Consider the following 24568-nt stretch of genomic DNA (forward strand, 5'->3'; position numbering starts at 1 on the left):
TCACATAAGGATTGCCGGGAGTTTACAAGATCTTACACAAATCACTCCGCGATTTCACTCTGTCTAGAAGCACTGGCTGAACCCATACTTCCACTCAGAATATTAGCACACATTGCCGCAAACATTTGCTAAAAGGCTCAGAGTCACTTTGGGTTGATTTAGAGGTGACGATATAAACTAATCTACCTATACCGCCAGTACTGATGTGATGTTTTCCCCCAAAGTTATTGACACAAATGAGCTTTGGTGTGGCTTTTTGTCTCCCACCATCCTCACTGACGCTCTGGGCTTTCCACCATTGAATGCGCCACCTCGCACTGCTCCCACCCCTATCCCACACATGCCCATTGTGCAGAGGTGCTTGGCCCACTCAGCTTTCAGGTGATGAATGAATGAGTCCTAACATGGCCTCCAACGAAAGCGGCTTTGATTGATTATTTCAGTATCCAGATGTATACTCATTTGCTGTGAAAATGATTGCCCTATGAACAAGACGGAAAAATACTATATGATAGCATTAACAGCATGATATGATTGTGTTCCTAAGCTTAGAGTGTGTTGGGTGACAATAGTAAACTTTATAGATACTACGTAGTGTTTCAGAAGCTCATCAAGGCCGTCTGCATTATGGGATTTAGTACACTTTCCCCCAGATATTGACGTCATAGTATCTTAAGATACTGGACATAGCCTTGTTCTAAGCATTCCTTTAGAGTAGAATACAAGTGACTCTGTCTTTTTGAAATAACAATCTTTTGCTACTTAAACCTGATGTAAAATCTGATACCCAGCAACTCCCCATTACTAGCTTTATAAACCACACATCCTCTTGCTAAAGATACACACACACACACACACACACACACACACACACACACACACACACACACACAGGCATTGTCATAGAGTGCTAACAGGCTATGGAGACTGTTGGGGGTTCATCTTCTAAATTTAAACAATAGGAAAGGGAAGTGACCTAGTGCCCTAGTGACCCATCCATGTCCCACAGCTCACAAACAGTCACATCAGAAGGCTGGATCTTATTTGCAGTCAATAGGGTTTTTTCCTAATGAACAAATATATAAAAACTTTTAAGAGTTCTATCCCCTTCAGGGCTTGTAACCCTTCCTCCTATTCTCCCCGTAAGAGTCCCCAAGCTCCATGCACTGGCTGTGGGTGTCTGTGTCTGTCTGAGTCAGCTGCTGCGGGGAGCCTCTCAGAGGACAGCACGCTCCTGTCTGCAAGCATAACAGAGTATTATAAATAGCATTAGGTACTGGTGCTTGCCTATGGGATGGTTCTCAAGTTGGACCAGTTATTGGTTGGCCATTCCCTCAGTCTCTGCTCCATTCCCTGTCCCTGCCTTTTTTGTAGACAGGATAAATTGTGGGTTGAGAGTTTTGTAAGTAGGTTGGTGTCCCTATTACTCCACTGGGATTCCTGCATGTTCCATATTGCCAATATTGTGAGTCACTCCGAGAGGTCACCCCCATTGATTCTTGGGTACCTCCCTTATCCCAAGTCTCTGTCTCATCCTAGAGATGCCCCCACCTCCTCACCTTGTCAGTTGCAGATTTCCATTCATTTTCATGGCCATCTAAGCCATCTCTCCTGTCCTTCCCCACACCTGATCCTGAACCCCGCCCCTATTCCTATTCCCATCCCCATCCCCACACCCCTGTGCCTTCCTCCATCTGCATCTTATGACTATTTTGTGGGCCCCAAAGAGGCTAGGAACTCCACAGGAAGACCAACAGAGTCAACTAACTGGACCCTCGGGGCTCTCAGAATCTGAACCACCAGCCAAAGAGGACACACAGGCTGGACCTAGGCTTCTCTGCACATCTGTGGCAGATGTGCAGCCTGATCTTCATGTGGGTCCTCGAACAACTGAAGCAGGGGCTGTCCAAAAGTTGTTGCCTGTATGTGGGATATGTTCTTCTAGCTGGGCTGCCTTGTCTGGCCTCAGTGGGAGAGGAAGCGCCTAGCCTGGCAGAGACTTGAAGTGCCAGTGTGGGGGGATACCCGGGGACCCCCACCAGCTCAGAGGAGAAGGGGAGGAGGGAATGGAGAAAGGAGGGGGTGACTGGGACAGTGAACAGGATGTAAAGTGAATAAGTAAAAAAAAACAAAGTCACTATGGCCTGGGCACCTAGAGAAGAGTTCCATCTATTTACCTCCAATGCTTACAAATCCTCCCCTCTATTACACAAGCTATGGCACAGACAAAGCTGGAAATACTGTTCGAATTGGTTTTATTGGCCACTCTTTTATCAAGACTCCAGCATCTGTTTATATCATTTGAGGTCTCCTTTTGCTTTTCTTCCCCATTTTCACATTCATATTTACTTAAAATTACCCCTTCCCACATGTATTTTAGGATTATGAATTATCCAATGTCATCATACACTAATAACAAAAAATCTAACAGCAAGCTACATAATCATTCTAGGTAATAAATAGAGGTGTCCTCTAGTGACTAGGGAAATACTCAGTTTCCATAAATTTCACATAAAAACATACTTTAAGTTTGTAGTGTTTAATGTGTAACTTCAAATGCATGTTTTATAGGAACCTGCAATCTTTAAAAATGACTTCATTTTTAGAATTCTTATATTTTTCAAATGAAATGGCCCATAGTTTCTCCAGTAGCATCAGACTTTCTACACTCACCATTGACTGTCCCATGGCACTCCTAACAGACCTGACCTCATTAAAGTGTTCCTCATCTTCCTCAAGGGAGGGTCAAAAGATAGATAATCATAACCAAAGCAGACTTTTAATACATCCACTACAGTATCGGTCAGAAAAGCTTTCAAAAGATCATTTCTTTCCCCATGGTAAGGAATCAATGCTTTGTAAAAGCAATGAAGAGTCACAGAGCATAATGTGAGGCTCTTTTTACCCCAAGACGTTGAACTACTCAAAACAAGTTAAGTTAACATTAAGTTAAGTTAAGTTAACATCCTTAAGAGTGCAGCAAAAGAGGCAGAAAACAGCCACAACTGGCCAAGAATATATTAAATAAACTAGGGACTGTGGTTTTTTGTTTTATTTTGTTTTGCTTTTTGTTTTGACTAGGGAGCATTGGGAGCTTGGGGAAATCCAGAATCAAAAGAATGTCCTTGGCTTCAACTATTCCATTATCAATGTAGGATGGCGCTCTTGTGATCTGATTCAGCTCCAATAGGGAGAAGGTGACCTGCACTGATAATCACAACATTCGTATTTGTCACTTCCTCCACCAGATCCTCTATCACAGTAAGAATCCTGATGTCTACCCCGCCCCCACCCTTTACCACCACTGAGTTGTCCCGCCTCTGTAAATGCCTGGGGTAGACCTGTACTCTCTTACCAATAGACTAATCCACACAATTCTTCTACCATGCAGCTCCATCCCATATGTTTTTACCATAGCCCACTTAGAGCCATCTATCCTCTCAAGATGTACAAAAGCCAGTCCACATAAAAGTCCAGTCCATGGAGCATAAACCACATTGACAGCCACCCATAATGAGAAAATACTTCCCTGAGATTTCTCTGGGTTGTGTCCTCAACACAGAGTCTTAGTTGAAGACTCTCAGGCAAGGGTTTGGATCTGGGATGGGCCCCCTGCCAGCTGTCTTCTGTGATTGGACGGAGATACGCCTCACACTGGATATGCTAGTGTATAAGACCCACTTCCAGTCATGTGCTACGAAAGCCATACCTGGATCTAGTGTAAAGTCTGTGAGAGTGTCTCCATGGCCTAGACCTGGCTTTTGATCTTTATGTACAACAGGATTCAGAGCATCCAGAAACCTCTGATGGCCTGTAAGATCCTGACTTGCTCACCGATTTAACTTAGCAGGAGTTTCCGTTGGAGACTGTGACTTAGAGTAGGACTCTGTGCTCTCCAAGTTGTCTTCTGCATCACCCACCTCAGCCAGGTGCTCCCCAGAACTAGATCAGGGACAAGCCTGGGATGAGGGTTGAGGCAGTCACCCCAGGTCTGGACCATGGGGAGGAAGAAAGAGGAGCGTTCTGTACTCCATTGCAGTAGCTGGCAGGCTGCAGCGAAATGCACGTTTTGTGTTTGTTAGCCTAAGAACAGTGCAAAGCTATGGACATGTCCAGGAAGTGTTTGTGTTGCTGAAGCACAGACACACAGAAAGTCTGTCCTTAGTAAATTGAAGGTCAAATGGAGGAAGAGCGCCAGGTCTGTAGTTAACGTCCAAGAGCAACAATGTAGTTGATGTTGCAATCATTTTCCCCATAGTAGAGGCACGCTGTCCAAGTCAAAACCACACTCTATGTTCTAGGTAGTTAGAGGCACTCAGCGTTGCTGGGAGAATTCTAAGACTGTCCCCACAATGCTCTGGTATCTATCTATGCCTTTGTGTAATTGCCATCCCTTTGAAGCACTAAAGGGCAAGATTTGCTTCTAAACAACATGCAGGGCAAACATGCTCAGAGTCTTAGCTCCAGCAACTGGACAAGAGAAAGACATAAGAGAAATACTAGTAGAACAGAAAGAAGCCGAACTGTCCCTATTTGCAGATGACATCATTCTTTTTTTTTAAAGGTTTTTTTTATTTTGTGTGTACACTGTAGCTGTCTTCAGACACAGCAGAAGAGGGCATCAGATCCCATTACAGATGGTTGTGAGTCACCATGTGGTTGCTGAGATTTGAACTCAGGACCTTTGGAAGAGCAGTCAGTGCTCTTAACCATTGAGCCATCTCTCCAGCCCCCAGATGACATCATTCTTAACAGACCTTACTGAGTCTATTAGAAAACTCTTGGACCTAATTAACACAGGAAAATTTCAAGATGCAAAATCAAGATTTAAAAAGAAAAGAAAACCTCGTGACTTTCATTTATACAGTTTACTCCCTGAAAAAGAATTAAGAAAAGTATTCCATTCACCACCCCCCTTAAAAAGTAGGTGTTTAGAAATAAATATAACCAAAAAAGTGAGAAACCACTAAGATGAAGTTTTAAAGTTGTTGAAAAAAAGGAAATCACAGACGATATTAGGTATTGGAAAATATTCTGTGTTCTGGATAGGAAGAATTATTATTATGATAATGTCTATACCACTAAAATTAACATACAGAATTGATGCAATAGCTATAAAATTTTCCATGTCATATCCCACAGGTTTAGAAAAAATAAAAGAAGAGTTTATATAGACCCACAGAAGAATAGACAAAGCTATTCTAAGGAGTAAGAACAATCAATGATGGTGATATTACAATACTTGACCTCAAATTATACCATAGTGCTATAGTGACAAAGGAGTCTAGTGTCAGCAGGAAAATAGACAGCTCAACCAATAGAACAGATTAAATAACCTGGTACTAAAATGGCAAATCTATGCTTGCTTACTTATTGACAGAAGAGGCAAAAACTAGTTAGGAAAAAAAGACAACCTATTCAACAAGTGATACTGGCAAACCTGGATTTCCACCTGCAGAAGAATTAAATTAGTTATTTACCTATAACCTTATAAAAATCAGTTAAAAATAGATCAAAGACTTCAATTGAAAACTTGAAACACTGAAACTTTTAGAAGAAAACACAGGTTACTCCAACCTATTGAAATCAGCAAAAACTTTCTTTTTCTTTTATTTATTTATTTATTTATTTATTTATTTATTTATTTATTTATTTATTTTTGAGATGTACTTATTTTTATTTTGTGTGAAAGGTGTTTTACCTGTATGTATGTTTGTGTACCACATATGTGAAGTGCCCACAGGGGACAGAAGAGGGTGCTGGATCCCTAGTGGAACAGGAATTATGTATGCTTGTTAAGCCACCGTGTAGGTGCTGGGAATTGGACTTGGGTCCTGTGAAAGAGCATCCTGTCAGTTCCCTTAACCATTCAGCCACATTTCCAGCTTCAAGAACATTAAAAAGAAGGAGGAGGAGGAGGAGGAGGAGGAGGAGGAGGAGGAGGAAGAGGAGGAGGGGGAGGGGGAGGAGGAAGAGGAGGGGGAGGAGGAGGAGGGGGAGGAGGAGGAGGAGGAGGAGGAGGTGCAACAGCACAGGAACTAACCTAAGTATCAACAGATGGGACAACATGAAAATAAAACGTTCTATTCAGCAAAGGAAACAATCAACAGAGGTAACAGACAGCCCACAGGGTGGGGCAATACACTTCACACAAGGGCTGATACCTAGAATCTACAAAGAACACCAGGAATTCAGTACCAGTACCAAGGAAATAAAACTGCTAATCAATAAACGAGCAAATGAACTGAATAGACAGTTTTGAAAGAAAGAAAGAAAGAAAGAAAGAAAGAAAGAAAGAAAGAAAGAAAGAAAGGATGGAAGAAAGGAAGGAAGAAAGAAAGACAGACAAATGCTCAATGACTGTTTTTAAAAGTGTTCAATCTCCCTAACCATCAGGGAAATGCAAGTTAAAACTGCGATCAGATACTGCCTCACCCTGTCAGGTGGTTGTCATCAACAAACCTGACAGCAAATACTGGAAAAGACATGGAGAGAAAGAAACCTTATTTACTGTTGGTGGGGGTGTAAATGAATACAGTCACTGTGGAAATCTGTTTTGAGATTTCCCCAAAGTTAAAAACAGAACTACCATCTGACCCAGCTATTTCACAACCAGGCACACATCCAGAGAACCCTACACCCCACCACTGAGATATTCACACCCCACGTTTATTGCTGCTTTAGTCACTATAGCAAAGACTTGGAATCATCCTAGTTGCACATCAATAGAAGAATGGATGATAAAATTTAGTACCCACACACAGACACATACTCATACACACACAAAGGTACACAGCGCGCACACACACACACATACACACACACATGCACACACGCACACACACACATCATATATAATGGATTACTCAGCTCTAATAAAAATGAAGTTTAAAATATTATTTAAAAATGGATGGACTAATAATATATAATATTAAGTGAGGTCACAAAATCTCAGAAAGGTATAAACCACTTATCCTCTCAAATATGTGGAATCTAGCCAAATGCCACATGGGTCCAGTGTAACCAGAAGAAATTATGAAAGGAAAGGCTGGACATAACAGGGTGAGGAGGGCTGAAGGCAGGCAGGGGCGTGAGTCACAACGAGGATACGAAGCTAATTGTTCTTCTATTCCATTCTCTCATGGATAATTTGGGATTGGGTGGTGGATAAGTGCATAAAATGTACTCAATCCTCAAAGTGTAAAATTTAGGAAGCTTCACACTTTCGTTTTGAATGCCAATTCTAAGTACATGTAGTTTCATTAAGTTGTAGATACCTTGGGTTTAGTTAGTTTTGATATGTAATGCTTTCATTTTTATTTGAAGGGTTTTTTTTAAATAATAAAACTTATTTTAAGAACACATTATTTGTAGTAAGAAACCACTTGGCATTGATGAGAGAATTCTAAAGTCCGCCACATAATTCCCTGGTTTCTATCTATCCCTCTGCGTAATTTCTATCCCCTTGGAGTGATAAAGATTGACTTCTCAACAATACTGTGCGATAAGCATGGTGGGATGTCACCGCACACCTGGGCTACAGTCTGTGGGCAGGATTCCCAAATAGAATATAGATCCCTAATCAATTGACTTTACAAACATTTATTTATTTTGCATTATGTGTGCATGTGTGTGTGTGCACACACGCAGGTGCACGTGTACACGCATGTGCGCATGGGGCTGAACATGTTAGCCTAAATGCTCACAGAGGTCCAAGGACCTTTCCTGAAGCTAGAGCTTCGGGTGTCTGGGAGCTGCCTGACATGGGTGCTGGGAACCAAAGTCTGCTTCACAGAGCAGTGAGTGTTCACAACTGCTGAACCCTCTCTCCAGCCCCATAACCAGTTGATTTTAGATTAACCAAAAGGTGGGCCTGTCCTGGTCAGGCGAGCCCTCACCAGGAGACAAGGAGACAGAGGAGCAAGTCTTTACTCTAGCCCCTGATTGCCGCTACCTTACAGAAATCAATTCTGCCAGCGACACATGGAGCCTTAGACACACATCCTTTCCAAGGTCGGGCTCAAGATGAGGAACTCAGCCCATACCTGGATTTCAGACTCACAGAACCCTAAACAGAGACCCAGCTGAGCCACATCTGGGTTTCTAACACAAAACCTCGCAAGATAAAGATACCTTGTGTGACAAGCTGTGCAGCGAGTGGTGATTTGTTGTGTACCAGTGACAACACGGCGCTCAAGGAACTATGAAGCTGGTGCCCAGGCCGGCCAGCCTGAACCTCACCTGCACTTCCATGCCCCCAGGCTCCTCCAGCAGATGTAACAGTTGTTGTTTCTCTCGAGACAGCTGTTCCACAAGCCCCTCCTGGGCAGCCAAGCTCTGCCTCAGCTCTTCAATTCTCCTGAGCCAAAGACATAGAAAGAATCTTTCTTGCAATCTTTCAACCATCCCATCATTTACCTGTTTTTACATAGGCTCCTGTCACAAACCAGTGAGCTTTCCTACTGGATACCATTGAAGAGACAACCTTAATAGGAAATCTGATCCAGAGAGACGTGGCATCTTAGAAAGAGAGAAACCCCCAGTATTTGTACTAGAAGGGGGAGCAACATGGTTATAATGTGCTCCCCAACTTGGGGTACATGTAAAAAGGCAGCCCAGGAAAAGAAAACTACCCCAAACGCCTACCTGTCCCTCTGAGCCAGTGCCGCAGAATATTGGTCAAGCTTCACCTGGTCTCCCGGTGCATCTTCCCTGTTCTTGGTAGCATCCTTCCACCTCTCTGAGAGCTCCAGATTACACCCCTTCTCTGCCTCCACCAGAGTCTCCATCTGTGTGGCTTCATCCTTTGCAAACCTGGATTCCTGAAAAAGGCGGGTAATCTGAGCCTTGGTAAATCCCACCCATGTCAGGAGCTCTAAGACACAGGGACATCTGATAGACTAGAGAAGCAATTGGAGAGCAGACAGGCCAGAATAGATAGAGTGGCCTGGAAGAGACTTTAGGGGACCACTTGCCCTTGTCTTTGTGGACCTGTGGGCACCCCTCACCTCCTGCAGCAGCTGAATGTTGTTGTCTAGGAGCTCATAAACGTGTTCTGTCTCCTGCTGCGGTTCTTCAACCTGGCGCCGGAGCTCTGCTTCATTCTGGCTGTTGAGATCCTCCTCATCGGCCCTACAACAACATAGCATTTGCTAATTAGAGCAGACACCAAACTTCTTCTGCAGACTTAGATCACTCCAGCCATTCACTCAGACCAGGGAGGAGAAAGAGAAACACTTGCTCTGACTGTTCCCAGGAACCACTGCCCAGCCTTTTCATCTCTAGCTTCTAGGACCTCTAGCTTCTTTGTTGCCTGTCAAGGCGGGTCAGCCTGCTGCCAGGAGACACCATGACTGCTATAACATCAGGAGGAGGAGTTCATGGGGAAGGCGAGGAGTCAGCAGCTAGGACCACCGCCATGGACTTGCTGTTTAATGGCTCTCCTAGAGGGCTTTGCAGCAGCCTGCTTTCTTGCTGTTTGGGTTTTTAAACGTTATTCCACTTAGGTCGCCAGGACATGATGGTCAAGTCCACAGAAATGTCCTCCTTTACAACCAGGAATGCACAGAGGACCTGTCCTGAGTCTGGGCCTCCTCTAAACAGTTCTATCCAGTGTTCATGGTCCCAGGCAGAGAACAGAGACATTTAATCTGCACACACGCAGGTTTTGGCTGCATGTGGCTTCTCTGATATCCCTAGGAATGGCCGTCCAGGCGCTAGCACGAGGCGGGTAAGGTCTCGGCGGTTTATTTATAGTAGTGGCAGCTGTCCTTGGATATCTGAGGATTAGAAATTTGGGGTCCGAATCAGGTACTGAGTTATCTTAATTCCGGTTAGGTTTTGTTTCTGTTTTCAGTCATTTTGTGAGAACCATGAACCACCTTCTTGATCTCAGAGTGAAGAACTACATTAAATCATAGGCTTATAAACCACCACCAAGTCCGATGTACTTTAGTATTTAGATCAGGAGGTTGTCTCCATGGAGATGGATTGTACTTCTCCAGACACTGGGCAACTCCTTGGTGTATAGTGGGTGCTAGTCGGAGCCATCTCAGAAGCTAGCCCCATCTTCTGGTGTTGGTACTGTATAGCCTTTATTAAGTAGGAAGGGACAAAACATAAGAAAGAACCCAGGGACCCAACAATTTTGTGAATTGGCTTCTTCTTTGGCTTCGGACTATATGTTTTCATTATTCTAAAATCAGTTCTACTACCCACATCCCAGCCTCTCATGTTTCAGAAAACTTTTCCTCCTATATCAGAGTAGATATAAGAATAATATAAAAAGGGGTTAGGGATTTAGCTCAGTGGTAGAGCACATGCCTAGGAAGCGCAAGGCCCTGGGTTCGGTCCCCAGCTCCGAAAAAAAAAAAAAAAAGAACCAAAAAAAATGTTAATAATAATATAAAAAGTTGAAGCATTCCAGAAATCTCAGTGTGCATTGCTCTATTGTTATTTAAAGTTTTCTAGAGCCTACAATAGCAAGCGAGGTTTCTTAATGGGTACCACCAAAGATTCGACCCTAATAAGAAAACACTTTTATGTATTATTTGTTTGTTTGTTTGTTTTGGTTGTTATTTTTGGTTGTTATTTATTGCCAACATCTTGCAAATACCTAAATATAAAACTCTAATCTTATTTAGCTATCCTAAAGTCCAAGAAATACTAAAAATATAAAAGGTAGATCAGATCAAACAGATTTGGAATACTGGCTGTATTATAACTCCATCATTTAAAACTGCCCTTTAGACTATGACAGAAACCACACAATGATAAAATTAACTTTCTTTCCATTTATTGAGACAAAGTTTCATTGTGTGGTCTCTGTCAACATCAGATTGCTACATGTTCTGGCCAGCTTTACACTCCTTATCTCTTGCATAAGTCATCCCAGTACTAAATTCACAGGTGTGTACCATGGCACATGGCTAGAGCAGCCATCCTGACAGAAATAAACAAAAGGAAACGAGATCAAGTTTTTTCTTGCCAGACTCTGACCTTACTTTCCTAATGAAAGAAGGTTTTCAGGAGTTTGGTAGCAACCCTCCAAGTTGGTTTGATTTTTTTTTTCTCCTAACACAGCAAAGCAACTATACTGTCATAGTTGGTTTCCGGTCTCAGCTTGACACACCTGGGAAAAGTAAATCTCAATTGATGAATTGTCATTGGATCTGCCTGTGGGCATGTCTTTGGGGCATTTTGTCAATCACTAATTGATATAGGAGGTGGGCGGTGCCATCCCTAGGCAGTTGGTCCTGGGTTGTATAAGGAAGGTGGCTAAGCAAGTCAGTAAGCAGTGTTCTTCCACGATCTCCTCAGTTCCTGCCTTGAATCCCCACCCGGCTTCCTCCAATGGTAACTGTTGCCTGACAAAACAAATTCTTCCTGATCCAAGTTGGTTTTGATCAAGAATTTATCACAGCAACAGGAAAACAAACAAACGACCACGTTTGCCCATGAGACTTGTACTGTGAACATTGACTAAGCATTCGTGTTTCCTCTTAGCTTTTTCTAGTAAGAACAATAAGGAGTTCATTCTTTTTAACAACTGTGTAATAGGCCACAGGACAGATACACTAAAATATCTTCAGCCATTGGCTTTTTAATGGATGATTGCTTCAAGTTTTCTGTCATTACAAAGAAATGATGCACACATATTCTTGGTTTTACCCTTTCTTCATTTACAAGGAATAGAGTTCCTCTGGGGATTATCTGACTTTTTTCTCATTTTAAAAGTCAATAAACCATACCCATAATGATGTCATAACCCATGTTTTCACAGAAGACCATGAAAGCGACCATTTTCCCTGAACACTACCCTTTTGATCTCATTAGACTGGTCATCTCTATAAATACTATTTACAATTATCTCAACATTCACTTCATCCTGGTTAGTTCTTTCCTACCTAGCAGGAAACTTACAGTCTCAGGTCTGGGAGATTTGCCCGTCTGTGGCAAGGTGTGTCTGACCAAAGCAGACACATCTGAGTAATAGACACACCCAAGGGAAAGAAAATGTGAAATCCATAGCTTCAAAGTGCAAATTAGAGCCTACATTCAAATGGGAAGGGGAAGGTTCAGGGCTTTGGTTCCAGATTGACTTCTCTCCAGTGGGGGAGCTGGAGTCTGGGGCAGGATGTAGCTCGTGTGTACACATTGCTCTACACAGAGCTCGACTCACAACTCACCATGTTTTATGTAGATGCTGTTTCCTGTCCTGGAGCTCTCGTTTCAGGCTCTCCACTTCAACCTTCAGCTCAATGTTCTGAAAAGCAAACAGACATTCACCGTCATTAGCCACTGGTGCTCTACCCTGATTCCTGTTTGACTTTGGCCTTGGTCTACAGCATCTCATCTCAGTTATTTTCAGACCCTCTGATATATGTGAAAATCCAGAAAGATTAGCAGACGAACTCTCAGACTTCAAGATTTGCTGTCCGTCAGTCACTGCCTCTGGATAATCAACACCCCCCCTAGATCATCAGCTCTGTAAAACATTAGAGGACAGATACATAGCAAAAAGTTTCCTACTGATATAGGTTACATTATATTTTAAAGAATGAAGGGGTCTAATTATGTGTGTTTGTGTGTTCATGTGGGTAGGTGCACCGGTATGTGCAGGTGCGTGTGCATGTAGAGGTCAAAGGGCATCAGGTGTCATGAGCCATCTACCCTCTTTGAGGTAAGGCTTCTCACACTGGTTTGGAACTCTCTAGGTTAGGCAAGGCTGCATGGCAACTGGGCTCCTGAGATTCACCTGACTCGGCCTCTCCAGCACTAGAATTGCCACTGTAAGATACCACACATGGCCTTTTAATTTTACTTTACTTTTTGGCATACAAGTTGGCAATCAAACTCAGGTATTATGCTTACATGACAAGTAATTCCCCAATTAAATTGTCTCTCCAGCTCTGGGTTTCATTTTATTTTTAAAGGAAAAATTTTTGCGTATGTTTTAAAAACAGTATCATGAAAGTTTATTATGAAATTGGACTTTTATAAATATTACGGCGAGAGCAGTTTTGATGGTAAATCTATGTAGGGAACAATATCTATTAGGGTAAAGCAGATTGTTTGGTTTTAGACTCTGGGCAAAGGGACTGAGGTGCATATTCCACACATCAAGGCAGACCTGGCCTCCAGGTTCTCCCAGCATCCCTCAGGCTCTGCCTGGCATGCTCTGCCCCCAACCCTGAACTTTACAGCCCAGAGGCTCTCTCTCTATAACCCAGACATTTTGGTCTCCTCTTCCTCTTCCTTCTCCTCTTTCTTTTCTTCCTCCTCCTCTTTCTCTTCTTCCTCCTCTTCTTTTGCTTCTCTCTGCACATTTGCCCTTTCTCTTTCTCTCTTCCTCCCCTAATCCTCCTCCCATTTCCCCATGGTGACTCCCCTGTTCTCGATCCTTGGGACCAGTGAACTGGTCAGCCCAAGAGCAGCTTCCCAATAAACCTGTCTTTAATATAATCTAATATTGCTTGAATTGGGTCATTTCACTGGCAGAGAAATAACCTATCAGCAGCAACCAGTAAGATTTTTGGAAAACAAACAAACAATCAAACAAAGGAAACAAAGCCATGCCTGTAAAGTATGAAAAGGATCTAGAGACGCTCGCACGGTGTCCCTGTAGGTTCAATAACCTGCTGCACACGAGGAGTGGGAAACCAACACAGAGCCTGCTGCACACGAGGAGTGGGAAACCAACACAGAGCCTACTGCACACGAGGAGAGGGAAACCAACACAGAGCCTGCTGCACACGAGGAGAGGGAAACCAACACAGAGCCTGCTGCACACGAGGAGAGGGAAACCAACACAGAGCCTGCTGCACACGAGGAGAGGGAAACCAACACAGAGCCTGCTGCACACGAGGAGAGGGAAACCAACACAGAGCCTGCTGCACACGAGGAGAGGGAAACCAACACAGAGCCTACTGCACACGAGGAGAGGGAAACCAACACAGAGCCTGCTGCACATGAGGAGAGGGAAATCAACACAGAGCCTGCTGCACATGAGGAGAGGGAAACCAACACAGAGCACATTAGCAGAACTAGGAGGTAGTTTGGCTGCTAACAGTGTTCACTGTACAAGCATTGAGGACCTGAGATCAGCTCTCCAGAGTCCACATGAAATAGCTGGTGTGGTTATGTACAAGCCTGTGGCCCCAACGTGGGGTTAGGAGGTGATGAGAGGGAAGATCAGAATGGAGGCACAAACTTGAGGATCTTGGAACTTGCTGCCAATCTAGCCTGAATGATAAGACTCAGGTTCAGTGAGAGATCCTGTCTTCTCCAGGGAATAAAATATCATAACACTTTACGGAATATCACAATCTTAGTGATAGGGAAAGACAGTGGACTTCCTCTTTTGACTTCCTCATGGGGCATACACTCCCACACATACATGCATACATAATCATACATGCACACATGTAGAATACACAAAAGGAAAGAAGGAAGGAGGGGCTGGAGAGATGGCTCAGTGGTTAAGAGCACTGACTGCTCTCCCAGAGGTCCTGAGTTCAATTCCCAGCAACCACATGGTGGCTCACAGCCATCTGTAATGGGATCCTATTCCCTCCTCTGGTGTGTCTGAAGACAGCGACAGTGTACTCATATACATAAAATAAATAAATCTTAAAAAAAAAACAAAAGGAAAGAAGGAAGGAGGAAGGGAGGGAGAGAAGAAGGAAGGAAGGAAGGAAGGAAGGAAGGAAGGAAGGAAGGAAGGAAGGAAGGAAGGAAGGAAGCAACTGGTTTGTGAAAGCCATACCAAAAAGACTAGAGGAGAGCTGTTGCCAATCGAAGACTCACCAGTAACGTCAGAAGCTACACCCATAAAGTCTCACCGACACATCTGCCTAAGCCTGAGCTGAAGAGGGACAACCACAACAGATACACTAAGATGAAGAGAGGAAGACCACAGGCCTCAACTCTACACAAAGAACTACAGAAAGCTAAGGAATGCAGAGAGCTGGAGAAATCGTCTTCCCTGGGAGAGCGCACACACCAACTGGTTCCCCAAGACCAAATGATCGGTTCTAAAACATACATACAAATAACATTATATAGCCTGAGCAGATTGTATTAATGTGCTCAGGAACTGCTGGACTGTGTCCCCAGCCTCTTATAATGGTGTGTTAACACACATGTCATAAATATGGTATTTAGAATTGTTACCACCAACGGTAGCAACATTATCATCAGGGGACAGTGGTGGTCTGTTTTCTGACTTCACGGTGTTTCAAGTAGATTTGGTACTCCAAATGTGATGCCGAGACCAGGACTTCTATTATTCCTGCTACCACAGACCCAACTGCTGAACTTACTCAACCTTGTTAATGTTTGTCTGTTCAGAAAATGACAAAGAATGAGTAAAATGTGTCTAACTCTTCTGAAGATTTTTATATTATTATTATTGTTGTTGTTGTTGTTTGGGTTTGATGTGTGTATGGGTGCATGTGACATGGAGGTTAGAGGACCATTTTGTAGAGCTTCTTCCTCTCTTTCTGGGATTCTGGGGATCACACTTGGGTCTTCAGGCTTCTGTGCCAAGGGCCGTTACCTGGTGAGCCATCTTGCTAATCTGACTTAAGTCTAACACAAAGAAAACTTGATCTATGTTTTTTGAGGTATTAGCACTGATGGGCTTTCTGTTTGTTTTGTTTTAGTTTTTTGCTTTTTGAGATAGGGTTTCTCCCTGTAGTACTGGCTGTTCTGGACCTGGCTGGGCCCAAACTCAAAGATCTGCCTACCTCTGCCTGGGCTTAAAGATGTCCACCACCACCACTCAGCTGAATGATGCTCTTATCTCTGGCTAACTTAACTAAGTCAGGGAAGTCTAGTTTGCTTAGTCACCTCAGATAGACAGGTAAAGAAGGCTTGAGAAAGTAAAGTCTTACAGCTGGAATACTGAGGTAAATGCCTGGGATACATAAATAACCTGACAGGTTCCCTATCTCATGATGTCTCACAGAGTCTGCAGCAGGCATAAACTGATCACTGGACAATCCTCCAGAACGTCGTTTGCAAATATTTTCCATGAAATCTGCATGTTCTAAAACAAAACCAAGGAATGTAGGAGCGTTCACCCAGTGGAAAGCCACAGAGCACCAGCTTCACTCTGTGGATAGCTAATCACTCTGGGCCTCAGTTTCCTCCGGGCTTGCATGACTGCTTTATCAGTGAAGTCAGTACCATCATCTCACAGGGGATTTTAAGTAAATGAAGTGAGACGGTGCGTCCAACACATCCAGACAGCACCGCTGTGAAGATATTCACCAACCAAGACTTTGGCATTTATCCCCTTCAGGTCCTTTATTTTGAGTCTAAGGAATTTGAAAGCCAGGAGGGCAGCCTCTAAGGTAAAGGTAGAAACAAAGCAGTTCTACACTGACCTCACTATTACAGAGATCAGCTCTGAAAACAACGCCCGCTCTTGTCTGGTTTTGTTCACTGTGGGAAACCGTACTTAGAAAGTGTGCTGTAGGGAGGCCATCCTTGAAAGTCTTTACAGAGGCAGCAGGTATAATGACCGAAAACCAAAGTACTAAAGGCCAGAAGAGGGCTGGCTGGGCAAGGCACCTGGCCTCCAGACCCCATCATCTTCTGCTCTGTCAAGGGGACTAGAGGGGTCGCAACCTCATATGGATATTAATAACACTAAGGGAAATAATGTATAAACAGCCATTGTACTGGCACGCTGTAAACACATTGTCTACTGCTGACAATAACGGTGATGATTTGCCCTGTCTGGGCGAGTTAGCTGACGCTATGGCCCATAATCACGGATTAGCCTATCATGGCAGCATAGAAAGGAGAGGAAATTAGTATACTAAAAGCAGGTGCCCTCACACAGGTTCCCACTCTGAACACTCTCCACTTTAGTCTTTTGAAATAAGTAGTGAAGAGAAATTAAAAAGGGTAGGCGAGGGAGAAAAGAGATGTAGAACTACGAGTCTCACGTAATTAATGGCGCGATTTACCGTATTTATCTATGCCCCTCAAATAAGTATTTCTGTGTATGTTCTATTCTGAGTATAGCTTAAGTGAGTCCCAAACTGCCCTTGCTTATCATATCAGCAAATCTTGTCAGCGCTGCATTAAAATATCTAGGGAAATGTGTGTATGGAAGAAAAGGGAGCTGGGGAGGAAGGCACCTCTTTTGCTGTGTGCTCTCAGTGGTGAAGCTTAAGTTAAAGGAGAAAGGCACCGAAGGACATCTCGAGGCCAGGGGCGACTCACTTAGCAATGCAAGGACTCCTGCAGCGACCTGCAGAGTGCTGTGTTAGATGAGGCCTCAAGACCAGAGTCTCGTCAGCCATCCACCTCAAACACAGCACTCTCTGAAAGGATTTCCCTGCCTGCCTTTACTTCCTAGTTCAACTAGGACCGAGTTAAAAACACAGCAGACTGGTTCGCTGACTCTTTCCGAGTTTTCAATTTTAACTCTAAATGGATTTAAGTACTCATAAAATTCACAGTGTGGCGATCTCTCTTAAAAATAATATTTTCAAAAACTTTCCCAATACAATTCAAGGCAGAAAAAAATCCAGCAAATGAGCCAACTGACAAGGGAGCAATGGACAGAGGAAAATGATCTTCCCAACAGTCATTTCCCCCACTCCCACCCCCACCTCCACATCCTGCCCCCATCACCTCTCCCCACTAGGATTGGGGAGTGTCTACTTTGTTTTAAGTTGTACAGCCATGTTATGTCCCCATGTGCTTTTCTAGCCATGCTCCCTCCCTCGTCTTTGCTCTCCCTGGTGATCTATGAGCAAAGCCTTCTATTCCTTGCAAACATGATATACTGACTGGACAGTACCTTTGCATGGGATAAACACCTATTCAAAGCTCAGGGTAACCGGCACCCTGGGTCCTTAGAGCATCTTGCTCGACCAGTCTCTCATGCTAGAAATTCACATTCCAAACTTGAGTCCTTGTTTCAGGGACTGAACTCTGCTCTCTGAGGCAGAAATATAGGACAATGTTTCGAGATCGAGTGAAAAACGTTTAACAATTCAGGGCTAGGGAGATGACTCAGTGGTTAAAGTGTTTGTCTTGTGAGGCTGAGGACTAACTAGAATTCAAATCCCTGGAAACTCATAAAAATCACAGTTGGGTATGGTGGCCCTCCTGTAATTTTAGCCTGGGAAGACAGAGACAGGATTTCCCCAGAGACAGCTCACTAACGAGTAGCCATATGGGTGAGCTCTGTGATCGATTGAGAGATCTTATCTCAATGAATAATGCAGAAGAGTGATGGAGAGTGGTTTCCTGAATCAAATGCAGGTCTCTATACACATGCGGACACACACACACACACACACACACACACACACACACACACACACACACACACCACATGCACATACATGAAAAATGTAAAATTAAAAAATAAAAAGATTTTCTGTTTTAATCTGGGAAGAGTCTCTGGGTGGTGGTGTACACACTCACTAAAGACAGAGGGTAAATAAACCGGATTGCAGCCTCACCTTCTTCTCTCATTTCCTCTCCCCCTCGAAAGGTCCCATTCTCCTTCTACACACTCCCCGGGAGCTCAGAGGCAGCAGGTCTCAAGATCTAGACATTTGACAGGAAAATGTATATGAACTGGATAATGGCTGCCATTAAGGAAACCCTTTTCAAACTCTCCATAGATGGCTATATTATAGTGCTTATGTTTTAAAACAAAAATGAGATCAGAGTTCCACTCTGATCCATTGCCAGGCAAAGTCAAGTGATGTCTTCGAGTTGCTGTAGGAAGTTGAGAACAGGAAAAGACAGAACATTGCAATGAGACAAGAAGAACAAGGTCCATTGGGAAGGGTTAAAGCTGTGGACACAGGACATCATCCCAAGACATGGGGCAGGGACAGGAAAAACTATTCCTTTTATCTCTGTGCACATCTAGAATTTCTCATAAAGTCAAATGGGGTGTTTTCACTACAAAAAGAAAAGCACTTAGATTCTTTGCATTTTTTTTTAATTTCTGGAATTACCTAAACTAGAGTCAAGGCAAAGAACATTTGGCTTCCCAAATCGGCTTCTTTAAGTCCTCTAAATTACATAGAATGGTGGTACCGAGTCCACTTCCTAGTATTGATGAATAAAAAGGATAAAGCTGCCTCTATGCTCAGTGAGGCCACCTCCCTCCAAACACAAGGACTTCGAATGACTGTGAAATCAATCATGCAGTTGTCCTTGGATGTCACCAAAGCTCTGCCTGAGCCACCCGGGCTGTGGTGTCTTTTCTCCTTCTAAACCCGACCTTACTGGATTCACCTCAAGCTTCCTCCTATTCGGGAAACTTTCTGCAGTACAAGATAAGTGTAATTCAGCATCCATACTAAGGGTGGTGTCAGAGGACACGTGGGCAGCAGGAGAAAGCCAGGAGTCTCCTGAGCAAGCCAGGACTTGTGGCCATCCAGTGTCCATTTCTAGACTGTGACCACCTCACTCTTCCTTGTGTCCGTTATTTTAAATATCTGACTTTCCCTCTAGGCTTGACAGAAGTTCTTTGCCCTTGGTATCTCTCCATGTAAGTTTAGGGAATGAATACTTAAAAACATTTTATCATCTGTTTCCATTTGTATTTTTGCTTGAGTATTAAACTGTAGCGTCCTACATATTTGTGTGTGTGTGTGTGTGCATAATGATCTTATCTGCCAGCTCCTTATCACAGGGACCATGTGATCACATTCTTGAGCACACAAACACACAATATATTTATGTATATATATTATACAATATATAATACACAATATGTTATGTATAGCATATAGAGATATATAATCTTATACATATTATATAGCAATATATACTACATACTCACATATATGTATGTGTGTGCATGTTTAATATATTATGCATGAGGTGTATATAATATATGTAACATGTAATATAGATTTAGTGTATAATATATATTTGTATGTACATTTGTAATATACTATATATGCGATACATGTAATATAAATGAAACATGTAAATACTGTAATACATGTAGCAACATATCAGTATACAAATAAAATCAGTGAGTACAATACTCAGTGATGATTAAAATTGCCAAACTGAAGCACTTTCCTTGGCCTTGCAGTTGTGAGCTTAGGGAGTTCTCTGTACAGGACCGAGTAAGTCAGGGTCCCACCTCAGGAAACCTATTGCACGTTTAGAGACAGGAGAAGCCGAAGAGGAGCAGGCCTTCCACAAACAAGTCTTTATTTGAGATAAAAATAAGTGTAGCAGAAATCCCACCCTAATCAATTCTGTAAAGTAAAGAAACTCAAAAGGAAGAATTTTAGTGGAAGAAGAGTTTAAGGCTTTTACGAGACCCTCCCACAGTTCTAGCCAAGCCAGTGAGAAGTAGCTGGTAACGGATGAGCTTCCCCCTCTCTAGAAGGGTAAGGTTCAGAAGAGCTTCTCATACACAGAATACCTTCCTTTCTCAGACTTCTCTGATCACTCTGGGGGACTCTCTCTGCAGAATGTGGTAAAGCACGCTGTGTTTTCCTACAGAGTTTTATCCTCCTGACTGAAGTACAACATGGTGGTGCTCGTATGATCCCTGGAAATCATTTTAGCAGCTTCTGAAGGAATTCTTTTTATTTTTTTTTATTTTTTATTTTTTCGGAGCTGGGGGCTGAACCCAGGGCCTTGCACTTGCTAGGCAAGCGCTCTACCACTGAGCTAAATCCCCAACCCGGAATTCTTTTACGAATAAAATTTCCTTCTATTTACAAAGTACAGAACTCCGGAGGTACAGATATTTGGTTCTGTTATTAATGGTGCGACATTGGAGTAGCCATCCCAAAGCTTTGTTTGTAAACATTTGATTCATTCAAATTGGGATCTTTCCCTTTTGTCTACAAGAAACATAATGGCACCCGCTCTTCTAGTGACCTCTGTGAATGTGAGACATCCAGGCAGCTGTGCAAAACATTGTTTCTAGACTTTAACAGAAGAAGACTTAGTTTATGAAGTACACCTCCTGCCTTCCCACAGACTCTATGATCACCACCTTTCTGTTGTATACTAAGGCCCAAATGAGCCCCAGAGGTCATTTCCTCATGGGACAAGTGTCCTTCTTTGCCAGGAAAGGGACAACAGTGCACTGTCTTCAGCCACAGTCATACTGTGTGATACCAGGGTGGTGCCCTGCCAGAGCCAGCTGGAGTATCCAGTCTCCCAAGGAGATGGAAAAAACAAATGGAAAAGTTTGCTTTCCACAACAGTAGGTCCTGTGTCCAAACTGTAACACTCTGTTCAGGACACCGTCTCTCAAGTCCCTCCTCTGTCAGTTCTTCTAGGGGTCCTAAAGTCATGATGACTGGCTTTGATCAGAGCAACACAGATGTAGACATCTGAGAGCACTGACACCCTAAGATTAGGTGTTTGGGTCAATGTGGCTAGGGATTGGTGTGTGTGTGTGTGTGTGTGTGTGTGTGTGTGTGTGTGTGTGAGAGAGAGAGAGAGAGAGAGAGAGAGAGAGAGAGAGAGAGATGTATAGAGACAAAAATGAAAGGAAGAGAAGCAGGGGGAAAGGGATAGACAGGCAGACAAAAAGACAGAGAAAAGTGACAGAGGACAAGGTGGCTGACGTGTGAAATGTTAGCATTTCCTTATCCCCCCCCAACCAAATACTTAATAAGCATCAACCCTTGTATGTGCAGGGTACTCTAACAGCTTTTAGATATATCAAGTCTGACACAGCCCTCACAGAGTTTACAGCCTAAGTCTAACTAATTAAGTAGTTGATTGATAGCAGAAGGCAGTATGCCGGAGAAAGCCCAGTGTCACAGAGCTACACAGAAATGTGCACAGGTGGCAGATATAAATAGCAGCAGATACACAACTTATTGTGCATTCATGTGACTCCTGACTTCATCTTCCAAAGAGACACCACTAACCCCGCAGACGATGTATCATGCTCGGGCTGCTCTCCCTCCCAGCTCTTGTTTGGGATATAAATATGACCTGCAGCACCATTGAGGGAAAGTAAGACTCCAGTGCTGAGGCAGGGGTGTGGAAAGACAGCTATCAGCTGTGGGGTAAATACTGACCGACTCTCACACATTTTACTACATTGAACCACAGAAAAATGCAGAGTCAGCCATTTTTCACAGTTAGCTCATCCTCTCTCTTCTGGAGATCATTTCAGGGACTTTAGTATAGTTCTTTCAGGTTTTAACTTCAGGTATATCCAATTAAATAAGATGAAATGAGAATATTTGACATACTGGAGGTATTGAATAAATGTAGTCTCCACACAGTAGTCAAAGCATGAATTACAGGTGAAATAGCCAATTCTGGGAAATCAATTTAAAAAGATTAAAATGAGTTGTGTTTGAAATTTTAACGTAGAGGAAACTATACATATAGGGGTGTGTGTGTGTGTGTGTGTGTATTATTTTGGCTCATAGCAAAACTAGACAAGATACTCAAGGATCTCCTACCTACCCTTTGTCCCATATATATATTGCTCTAAAACATGTTTACTTTTTTTTTTTTTTTTTTTTTTTTGGAGCTGGGGACCGAACCCAGGGCCTTGCGCTTCCTAGGCAAGCGCTCTACCACTGAGCTAAATCCCCAACCCCACATGTTTACTTTTAATGAAGGATACATGAGGAAAAGCAAGGTGCCCTGGCTATTTTACTTAAACTCTGTGCCCAGAGGTCCCAAGATACATGCTGTCTTTCTCACACTGACCAGCATGTCATAAGCTATTCATTTTCTCTGGCCACTCTGTTAGCCTGTTGGTTAAGTACCAGAGCCTCTGTTGATCTGCCCCAACCAAGCTGGCAAGTAAGAAGCCCTGCACATAAATACCAATGATCTCAGAGAGCCTCTCCCCTCCCCAGTACATTCCTCAGCAGGACAAACCTCCCTGACTTGGCTGGAGTCTCTCTTCACAAATAGGCCTGACTGGGCTTAACTTAGTAACTTGCAGGCCCCTGGTAAGAGCTGGGGTGAGGCCGGAGCCCTTGCAATCCCACCAGGATACGTCACAGGAGACAGGCGCCCAGCCCCATTGCAGGAGCTAAAAGGGATGCTCCCAGTGATTTCTCTCAGCTATTTAAGAGTTGCATTTCCCAGGAATCACCCTTTGTTTTTCTTTTATTTCTCCTCAGACATCAGGTATAGGACTTCTATGGAGTATAAAGACTATATTAAAGACTGGGCAAATTGGCACATACCTCTTATCTTAACACTCAAGTGGGCAGATCTGTGAATTCAAAGCCAGCCAGTCTACATAACAATTTCACGATAACCAGGTCTATGCAGTGAGGCCATATCTCAAAAATCAAAACACCCTAAACATAAATAAATTGGCAAATATGGCTGGCTGAATGCTTTTAAGTTCTTGATGGGATCTGACATGATCTGATGTTGAACTCTAATGTCTGACTCTTGCTTTGAAGGCCTGGCCTGACTTAATGCAAACCTCTATTCTGGCGACTGTGTGAACTTAGCCTCCCCTGGAAACCTGGGGCAGTGCTTAACCACAGACACCCTACAGCTGGGTCACTTAGCGTGGCAGGCACAGGCCTTCCGTGGCTACTGAGCCCTGGAGATATAACGAGTGCACACTGTGCAAGAACATCTCATCGTGGATTTTTAATACTACCACAAAAGAATATGCACGCCTAAAAAAAATTAAGAACTTCTGTTCTTTGATTTTTATGTTGAACTTACAATGTTTAAAATACATTATCACCATCAATTTTACATGAATCTTTTCAGCTTTTTATTATTTTTAAATTTTTATTTCATGGGCATTAGTGTTTTGCCTGCTTGTATGTCAGGTGAGGGTGTCAGAGCCTCTGGAACTGGAGTTATAGACAGTTGTGAGCTGCCATGTGGGTGCTGGGATTTGAACCTGGGTCTTCTGGAAGAGCAGCCAGCTCTCTTAACTGCTGAGCCATCTCTCCAGTCCCCTCTGTTCGGGTTTTTTTTTTTTTTTTTTTGGTTCTTTTTTTCGGAGCTGGGGACCGAACCCAGGGCCTTGCGCTTCCTAGGTAAGTGCTCTACCACTGAGCTAAATCCCCAGCCCCCCCCCCTTTTTTTTTAATGTCGTGTGTGTGGCTTCTATTCTATTTCTTCACATCTGTAAGTACATTGTATGTGGCCATGTTTGGTGCCTTGCCATTAATTCTGTGGTCCCATCACACCAGAAACAGTGACTGTATATAACTTACGAAGCACTTAATGCCTATTAAGTCTTTAGGGCAACATAAATAAACAAATGTTACCACCTCACCACTTTGCTACTTGTCCTCTGCCCAAAGAGTGCCTTGTCTCTGACTGCCTGTCTCTCAGCGTTGCAAAACAGGTTAAACAAGTGAGAGGCTTCCAGTGTCTACAAAGGTAGCATCCTACCAAAACAGTAACATTGTTCCAGTCACCACCTCAAGCCCAACCCACACCAGACCTTACTAGTAAATTCCTTTCCATCACTTACAGAAACGACTCCAGTTCACTAGGAATGAAGCAAAACTGCTAAGTGACAGCAGAGAGGTCCCTGACCTCTCTCTCAGTGTTTGGACACTGAGTTAGTGTGAGCAAGACATCCCTC

General features: G+C 43.3%; 1 protein-coding gene and 1 long non-coding RNA gene across 51 annotated transcripts in view; one reads left to right on the forward strand and one right to left on the reverse strand.

The window, feature by feature from the left end:
- The window catches only part of Pde4dip (phosphodiesterase 4D interacting protein), a 196345-nt gene that overhangs the window by 90571 nt on the left and 81206 nt on the right, over positions 1-24568 (reverse strand). For all 50 annotated transcript variants that reach the window (XR_015668420.1, XR_015668423.1, XR_015668416.1 and 47 more), the window contains 4 exon segments: positions 12189-12265; positions 9009-9132; positions 8647-8822; positions 8242-8359 (listed from right to left, as the gene is read on the reverse strand). Coding sequence is in view for 41 of the 50 variants with exons in the window: in NM_001389233.1 (NP_001376162.1) it covers positions 8242-8359; positions 8647-8822; positions 9009-9132; positions 12189-12265 (495 nt within the window). In the remaining 9 variants the exon portion in view is untranslated.
- On the forward strand, positions 20624-23282 carry LOC148006731 (uncharacterized). Its single transcript, XR_015676623.1, has 2 exons — positions 20624-21411; positions 22375-23282. It is a non-coding gene; the product is annotated as an uncharacterized LOC148006731 (long non-coding RNA).

This window comes from Rattus norvegicus, chromosome 2, assembly GCF_021556685.1.
Source record: "Rattus norvegicus strain SHRSP/BbbUtx chromosome 2, alternate assembly SHRSP_T2T, whole genome shotgun sequence".
Lineage (NCBI taxonomy): Eukaryota > Metazoa > Chordata > Mammalia > Rodentia > Muridae > Rattus > Rattus norvegicus.